The 8,797-nt window shown below is 30.4% G+C and overlaps 2 protein-coding genes across 2 annotated transcripts in view; both read right to left on the reverse strand.

Annotated features, from left to right (window-relative positions):
• Window positions 1–8,136, reverse strand: part of LOC109862265 — a 21,999-nt gene extending 13,863 nt beyond the window's left edge. The window contains exon 1 of the mRNA XM_020442260.1: window positions 8,074–8,136. The gene's annotated coding sequence lies outside the window, so the exon portion shown is untranslated. The remainder of the gene's footprint in view (window positions 1–8,073) is intronic.
• On the reverse strand, window positions 5,534–7,960 carry LOC109862266. Its single transcript, XM_020442262.1, has 7 exons — window positions 7,728–7,960; window positions 7,204–7,462; window positions 6,630–6,758; window positions 6,379–6,543; window positions 6,051–6,263; window positions 5,791–5,912; window positions 5,534–5,726 (listed from the first exon to the last, which is right to left on the reverse strand). The coding sequence occupies exons 1-7, from the start codon at window positions 7,958–7,960 to the stop codon at window positions 5,534–5,536; spliced, it is 1,314 nt and encodes a 437-aa protein (XP_020297851.1).
• Window positions 8,137–8,797: the final 661 nt, after the last annotated feature.

Raw genomic sequence — 8,797 nt, forward strand, 5'->3', positions numbered from 1 at the left:
AATACATTGATTACAATAATAATTATAATAAAATTAACAAAGAATAGAGAAGAAATACATTCCATAGATGGTTAAAACATGAATACGCACCTTGATAAATTTCAAATAGACAAACTGCTAAAACATGTCAACAAGGTGAGACGAGTCGCCAGCCGACCAATTAAAGAACGATCGAAACGTCCCATTTAACAATATTTCAACGAGTTTACTTCACCACTTCTATCCGTGGATAATAGGCTATAAGGTAGAATTTCCATTTGGTTTAATCCATTTTAAGGCCTGTTTAAAATTTATTTTCAATATATATACATATATATATATATATATATATATATACTTCAATGCTATCGTTACATCTACATACATTCTTAAAACTAAAACCGAAAGACAAAAACAATAAAAGTATTTTCTCTTAACGTATAGGTTTATTCAATACTATAGAACATTTCCAAAATACAGAGTTGTTATTAAATGTTTTACGTACCACTCAACGAACATAATAAACAATTATATTATCAAATAGGTATGAGAGAAGGTGAGATCGGAACTATTACATATACTTTTTTTTAAAAAAGTTTTATATTCTTGTGTATACTAATTTTGCAGACGTATAAATTATTAAGTACAATGCAAACGCTACATTCTTGTCGTGTACAATATTTTGGGGACCTAAAAGCATGATTGCACTGTTCGACTTTATTTTGAGAAACTAATAATGATGCAATTTCTTATTGAATGCCGTCAACAAGAAAATTAAAACAAAAACCAAAAGCACGGTCTTTTTTCTTGAAAAGTCGGTAAGTATTTTAGTGTACAACTCTGTAATCGTAGTAATTAATCAATCTCTCTTTCTCTCTCTTTCTCTTCTAATCTTCAAACGGCGTAATCACTTAATCACATGTGTCGCGCAATTGCACACGTAAAAGTACACGCATTGTGACAATGGTCTTATAGAAATTTCACTAACACGTACAAATATTTAAAAACTAAAAAACATTTTCTCACGTTTTTTACACGTAATTACGATACAATTCATATAAATTACATTTGAAATTTAAATTATTTTTTGTATCTGAATTTCTTTCTTTCTTTAAACTTCGTGCATATTCTTTTGATGCAACCTTATGACGATTTGCATGAAAATTACTTACAAAATACTAAGTAGTAAAAAACCAAACTAATAAAAGTTACGTTAATAATAACAGAAGAAAGCATGAAAACGGCTCTAAAAATTTTCTGTGTTTTCGTTCTCGAACGCAGCAATATACACGTTTTGCAACTATGTCCGCGAATCATTCGAGTGAAGAAAATGCTATGTCCATGAATTATTTAAGTTCGTAAAGTACAAGCAAGCTTTTTTCTAGTCATGTAACACACAAAGTAAACAGCAGAAATACATTAAATCAATAGTTCCAAAAAAATAAAGATGTGTTGTTAGTCATGTACTTTGCAATCCATAATGTTTGTATTTACTTTTTAGTTCCTTTTTAGTTACTTTTACCTAACACTTTACACCCAAAATACATAGATATAACTTATATTTATATATGTATATACGTATATGTATATATACAGTGTGATCGACAATACCTTTAGCATTTCTCGTAGGCACATAGAAGAAGTAAAACCGTTCTTTTTCATTACATATAAGAAACTAGTACTTAATGAAGAACTCAAGCTACTAGCGCCGACTTTACCTGGGCACACGTCAGTGAGCCGCACGAAGCGCTCACGCATATCAGCGCGTAATTCACTGTCGTAAGTTTGACTACAGGTACTACGCTAAGTATTCGTATTACTAAAAGCTGCGTTATTGGAGGAGCGCCCTAATAGCGCTATTGTATTCTTCTATCTTAATTGCTCATTAGATGTAAAACAAAAATAGAATAATGCAATAGCGCGAATAGCGTGCTTTTCGAACGCAGAGTAAATGTAGTAAATCTTTTCTAACTTGCGAAAGATTTACTTTGGCACTTTGACTATAGAAATATGGACTACTAGTAGCTACTTCGGGAGCTCTGCTTTCGAGTTATTTAGATTTTTTAATTGGTTACTTTTGGTTTATTGCTTTTATGGCTCAGTGGATTTGTTAAGCTAGTTCATACGCCATTCCAAAAATTTTAAATTTTATTTTCAATCCAGAAAGTGTCGTGGAGTACTTCTTTTTACACCGGTTCTACGATTTACGAAGGAACGCGTTCTGTCTGATTCTTCTTTGTAACAGCGACACTGAGCGTTCTATGTGTACTAACGCTTTTGTAAGTCGTTGCTTTTCTGCGCTTTATTCAATTTCCGCAGTTTAGTGCTTGCTCGGTGGCCGCCTTTGTTTTTCACTTATTCCAAAAAAATACGCTATACCTCTTCGACGATCAACATTTTTTCCGGAAAAATTCTCCATACACTTGTCGTCGACACGCAGCAAGCGCGACAGTCAAAATACTGTCTTTAAATGGATGATCACATTGCGGGATTGTATGTGATGAGTACAGACAGTGAATATCGAACCGCAGTCAAGAATAATCATGGCTTAATTTTGGAACGTAATCCACTGTATGCAGACTACACCAAACGCCAAAAAAAACGCGATATTACGATATAATTACAAAGAATAAGTGTTCGTGTTTCATATTGATTTCGCGTATAATCAGCACAGTGCGCTTCGCGCAAATTGTGCGCCACTTTGTTATGTGTGAATATATTCTTTGATTTTAATAGTAAATTAAAATATACAATTTGCGTAAACATTGTTCCCGTTCAGTTTTTTAAGTGAGTATTTATAGGTTGATGTTATATTTCCATATCACATTTTGTGTAATCAAACTAACACAATCCATGTATACAGAAAAGATAAAGTACCTGAAGTAATATTACAACAATCTTAAATATAAAACGCAGACGTTCTGCGATTGTGTTTCTATGTTCAATATGTCACAAAAAGTATTACTAGTTCAAAACTTACTAATAAATTATTACCCTAATAAAAAAATATTGCACAAAAATGGCATCATGAATTGACAAAAAATGTCGCCATAACTGCAGTAACAAAAAGATGATTTGCCACCTGTCAGAATAAAATTTTGTAAATACTATTTGTCACAAATAAGAAAAATCCAATTTAGAAATTATTAACTTTATATTTTATAATATTTCAATTCTTTGATACTCAGAATTGTACAACCGGACAAAAATATATTAGATCTAACTTGAAGTTAACGAGATAAACAAAATGAAAAATTACATCTAAGTTGATCCAAATTAAATCTAAAAAACCATAAAGTAGATCTAAATAAATATAAATAGATTTTTTCAATTTAAACTTTTGTATAATATTAAATTTAGATTAGATCTATTCAGATCTTCTATACTCCAATTATTCAGATTTACTTAAATTTAAGCATATCTGAACAGATTTGATGTGATCGAATATAATAGATCTAAGTATTACATAAGTAGATCAAATAATAAATAAAAGTGTCACTTTACATAAATTTTCTTATATGTATTTAAATTTACTTTATATTTATTTAAATCTACTTTATATCTATTTAAATTTAATTTAAATCTAATTAGATTTATTTTTCCAATTTTTTACATCTTTAGATTTAACTTAGATTTAATCCTTTTTTTCGGGGAATTTAATATTTGTGTTTAATGTAATGCAGCAATACTATTTTGCAATATTTGCACCATTTCAGGGTAAACTATTTATATTCTATTCAATAAATTACTTTAAATTTTGTTAATTCGTACTAATGATGAAGAATCTCACTTATCACGATCACAGAACTCTGGTCAAGACGTGATCACAAAACGTTACCTTCTTATTTTAAAATACTCGACAAACATTATTTAGAGCCCAGTTTACATGCATCACATAGAAATTGTTTTGATTTTTGATTTAAGATTTTGCTGCATTAATGCGTACTATTTTCTGTCGCAATATTTTTACAGTATATTTTATACATATATACAAGTCATTGTGCAGTTCTAGAAGGCCATACATGAAGTAATTTGATTTCTTCGTGTGTAATTATATTTCTATATGGTTTAAATATTGCATAGCTTCAAGTTTTTTCTTAATTAGTAGACAATTTCTTTTTCACTTTTCTTTTGCATGTTTACTGCTACGATCATTCGCCATAGTGTTATCCTTTTGTCAAAATAATATTAAAAAGTTACGTTTGCAGACAGTTAAAAATATTTTATATGCCGGTTAACATTTCTCCTGGCAAAAGTATGAATACATTTGTCGTCGCGACACGCGGCGAGCGCGACAGTTCGCTTATAGTGCTAGCTTATAGTGTGTGAGCTTCACTGTCAATTATTATTATATATTTACTTATCTTTAATTGACACACTACTTCCATCGAATTTACTATGCACGTTATGTCTACTGAATTCTCACAAAAAATACTACACTAAGTAGTCGTATTACTTATTTTATTAAACTTTATGAAAAAAATTTTTTTTATTTGCAAGGTCCGACACTGTCGTTGATAATCACAAATACATAAACAATAACAATACAAACAATCCACGAACTCATACTAGTTCTCTGACTAAGGATATTTAAAATTTCAATATGACTGTATGTACCTAACCTGCAGCTTTAGGTGCTGTGAACATACAGAACACACGATCTCCTCTATTATTCTTCTTTCTCTTGATTTGTAGTAACATGATTGCACACCAATAAATTCCTACTTGTTCTACTCATAATAAAATTCCGATGTACTAAACAAGTTTACAGTACAGTTGTTGCTTATATTAGTCAAATATTTGTAGTTCGACGAGGAAAAAAAAACAAATTTTTATGGTCATTTTTTAAATGTGATTTTTAAACTATAAAGGTGCTTATAAAAAAAACACACTGTTGTTTGTTTCATACTTAATTTTATGTTTATACTGATGTTTCCGAGGTACAAAAATGTTTTTGTAGTGCAAGCAATTTCAGCGTAATCTTTTAAATTAAGATGCATGAATCTTAAGTTTATTTTCAGATTATCACAATTTATCGTAAACAAGTCAATAAACAAGTCTGCTCATCTGCAAACTTACAACGTAATAAATATTAACCAAATCTTAACTATACGGTAAGACTTTTTGTAATTGCGTTTCTATTGTAGCTATATTGTCAGAACATCAATTGTTTAGTTTGAACTCAATAAACAGATACCTAAACTTGATTATCTTTTATCTGTTTTATAAAAATTGACATAAAATAGTTTTGTTTTTATTCTCTCTCACATCTTAAGTCTATTAGCGTCTATGTTCTCATATAAAAATACCTTACAATGTCACTAAATTTAGTAATAATTATATTTGCAGGTACAATTATTACAATTACACGTAAATGTGATTTTCTTGCATAATTACTCTTTTGTTACTCTTTTGTACGTTATGTACAGNTTTGTTATAAGTACTCAGAAACTTGCAGATTGTCAAGTACTATTTTTTATTAGGATAGGTAACGATTCTCGTTTTTACCTCGTTTCTTTTATACTCTAAAGTCACATTAACTTCGTCTGAATACTTATACACTCGAAGATTTATATTTGTCATGTGATTCACTAAATGATGAATACGTTTGAACATTAGGTCTTTGCGATTCAAAATGTTTAACATCTTCTAGAGTTACACAACAACCAGTTATATCCAACTCTATCAAGTTTGGTAATGTCGTAGCTATTCTATCAATATTTGTTCTAGTAACACGCCAATAATGTCTGAAATAAAACCATCATTATTTAAAATATGTTCGCTTTTTTGTTTTCTACAATTCTTACTTACCTAATATGTAATTTTTTCAAATTATTACATTTAATTATATAGTCACTGATTTTTGACAATAAATAGTGCCGAAATGTTTCGTCTCTCACACCAATTATTTCAACTCTGTTATCAGAACGACGCTAAATCAAAATAAGCTATTTAATCATACAATACGCAATAACAACTTGTTGAATGTGTTACCACTATTGTTTATTGCGCGCAAGCGTGTGTGTTTATTTAAAAAACAAAGAAAAAATGCTAAAATTTAGAAAACATACTTCTGCATCTAACAACACCTGAAGCATTTCATCATATTGAATCAAAGAAATGTTTTGTCTGTATCCAATGTTTTCTAACTCTTGTAATAATCGAAATGACCATTCTTTCCTTAAAAATTTAGGGCATTCTAGATACAGTTCCTCTAAAGATTTAATGTGACAAAACCATTCAACTAGCCTATCCTCAACTGCTGTGTTGCGAAAGTCTAGAATCTATTTAAAAAATTTTAAAAAAATAAACCACGTCTTTAGAAAAGTGTTATTTTCGCAGTAAAAGTAGATAAAATGTGTAGTACTTTGTTTATTAATGTTTTCAAATAAAAAATACCTTTAGTTTTTGGCATTTATACTGGGAAGAAACATCTATGTTTCGACGAAATTCCTTTATGCGAAAACATGAAATAAAGCTAAGTTCCTCAAGTTCTGTAAGGTTGCTTATATATGTCACAAGTGACCCTTCCAAATCACATAAAACTTTCTTGAAAGTCAAGCGCTGTAGTTATATTTGTTTATATTTGTAATTTACTATTGTGTCGGTTTAAGAAATGTGTGTGTATATAGTATAGTACACTATCTTACTTTTATATAGGGCACGAAATAACATATTCCACGAACAAAGCGCACCGGCTGAAAGTCCTGAACATTGTGATAAGATCTACAATTGATGATTTGAAGCTCTTCAATAGTTGTTGCCAACGATGGCATAATCTAAAACAATTGTAATAAATTGACATGTTTTTGTAACAAATCTGAGAAAAAGACATTTTAACAAATATGCTTTACAAAGAGTGTGTCTCGCAAAGTAGTACTACAAAAATGTTCACTGTACTTTGTTAGCAATAGTTGGTACAGAAATGTTTGATGACATACCACACAATTATTAGTATTATCACTCGAAAAGTATTTACACGTAACAAACTGTAATGATGTAATTACTGTACGCGATTGAGTACCGAAGGACTAACGCATTTTATTCTAGCATTAGAAATGTACTACCACTTAAACCTAGCGACTCTAAAATCACACCGCATAAGAAAGCAAGTAAAGAAACTATCGTATTATATTCTCCTCATAATTTATTATTTAGCTGATTGTTGTATATATACGTACTGTCTCAATATTTTCAATCTCAATATTAAATAGTAATATATACCTCCTCTACAGATATATAAAAATCCTCGATAATCAATGTGTTAAGAACTTGGCATATTTGTTTTATTTCAGAAAAAAAAAAACAGCTAAGCAGATTTTTCCAGTCTTGATCGAAATCTCCACGTATTGCTAAGGTGTGTGTTAAAGGTTCTAAGAAGGTATCATACGGCAACATTTGAGAAACAAGAATAGGTTTTTTGCGATAGTCCAACTTCCATAAAAATTTATCTTCCGCTAGTCTTGAAAGTCTTGTGCAACATCTATAATAAATTAATTCCAACACAACCTATTTAAAACTTAAAACATATATAATATAAGTATGTTATTTTAAAGAGAGGCGATTGATATTATTTCAATTGACTATTTATAGTTTGACGCACTGTCACGCAAACATTACGTATACTAATAAGCTTGTGTTTCTAAAAGATACAGTTTGTCAACAACACCAATGTCCTACTACTGTCGCGATCTCTGCAGTTTCGGATATTTATTTATCACTCGCCTCCCGTAAAGAAAACAACTCACAATCGAAGATTCTTCAAGTCGCTTATGTCTACATTTTTCAATATACAAAGAAGAACTTCATCTGGAAAGTCAAGAATATTTGTTGTTTGTTGTTCGTTTGTTTTTTTGTCTTGTATCGGTACATCGTGGTGAAGCTGATTTTTTTTATCACCTTCTACTTCAAGATCTATATTACTGTGGGTTCTTTGGCTAGGTTTGCCTTCGAAAGAAGTCGAAGGTTTATCCGGGTTCATTTTTCTTCATTTTTTGTATTTTTATATGAAAAACAATTAATATTGAGAAAAAGAGAAAAAAGACAAATTTACATCTAAAAAATTAAATAACATTTTATTTGTGATATGCTTACGTTTAGTACTACTAACGGCGATTGTGAAGAACTTGAAGTTCCGATATGTCGTCGAGAGATGTACCACACGTGTATTTTGTTCGTCTTATAGGAGCTGAAACACAATACTGTAAGTCCGGCACATAACCATTCTTTTTAAATTTTAACTGCTGTTCCCACATCTTCTTATTTCAGCCTATAGTGTGCCATTTTATCTGTCAGTTTTATCTTTGTTCATCTTGGAGTGACACACTATTTGCGTCTTACTGTGAATGTGTGCCAAATATATCTACAGATTCCTAATTTTCCTACACACAGTATTTTTGGTATAATGGAGAATTACTGCATCTTTTTCTTTCTTTGAAATCTACCAAATTAGATATTTATAATTTTACGATAAACAAAAAAATAAACGGACTATGTCATGCATGTGCTGTAGCACCTGGTCTAAAGTATTCACGTATGAGTACAATATTATCACACAGGTGGAGATACTTTTGTAAACATATATACTATTAGGCAAACTGTTCCGCTTTTATATATATTTTTGTCAAACTTTATGAATACGTTTACTTTTACTATATTACAAAAGTAAATACCTACAAAATCAAGAGGCACGGTAGTGCCTCGCGCCAAGTTCACGCGCGCGCAGTGCGCCCGAACTGTGCGAGGCACACCGTACCTCTATATACGCGAAAATGAAGAATTTTAGGAGTGGGGGAAAATTCAATCAGCAATATCTTAA

This window comes from Pseudomyrmex gracilis, unplaced genomic scaffold (genome assembly GCF_002006095.1).
Source record: "Pseudomyrmex gracilis isolate BER0280 unplaced genomic scaffold, ASM200609v1 scaffold_1558, whole genome shotgun sequence".
Taxonomy (NCBI): Eukaryota; Metazoa; Arthropoda; class Insecta; order Hymenoptera; family Formicidae; genus Pseudomyrmex; species Pseudomyrmex gracilis.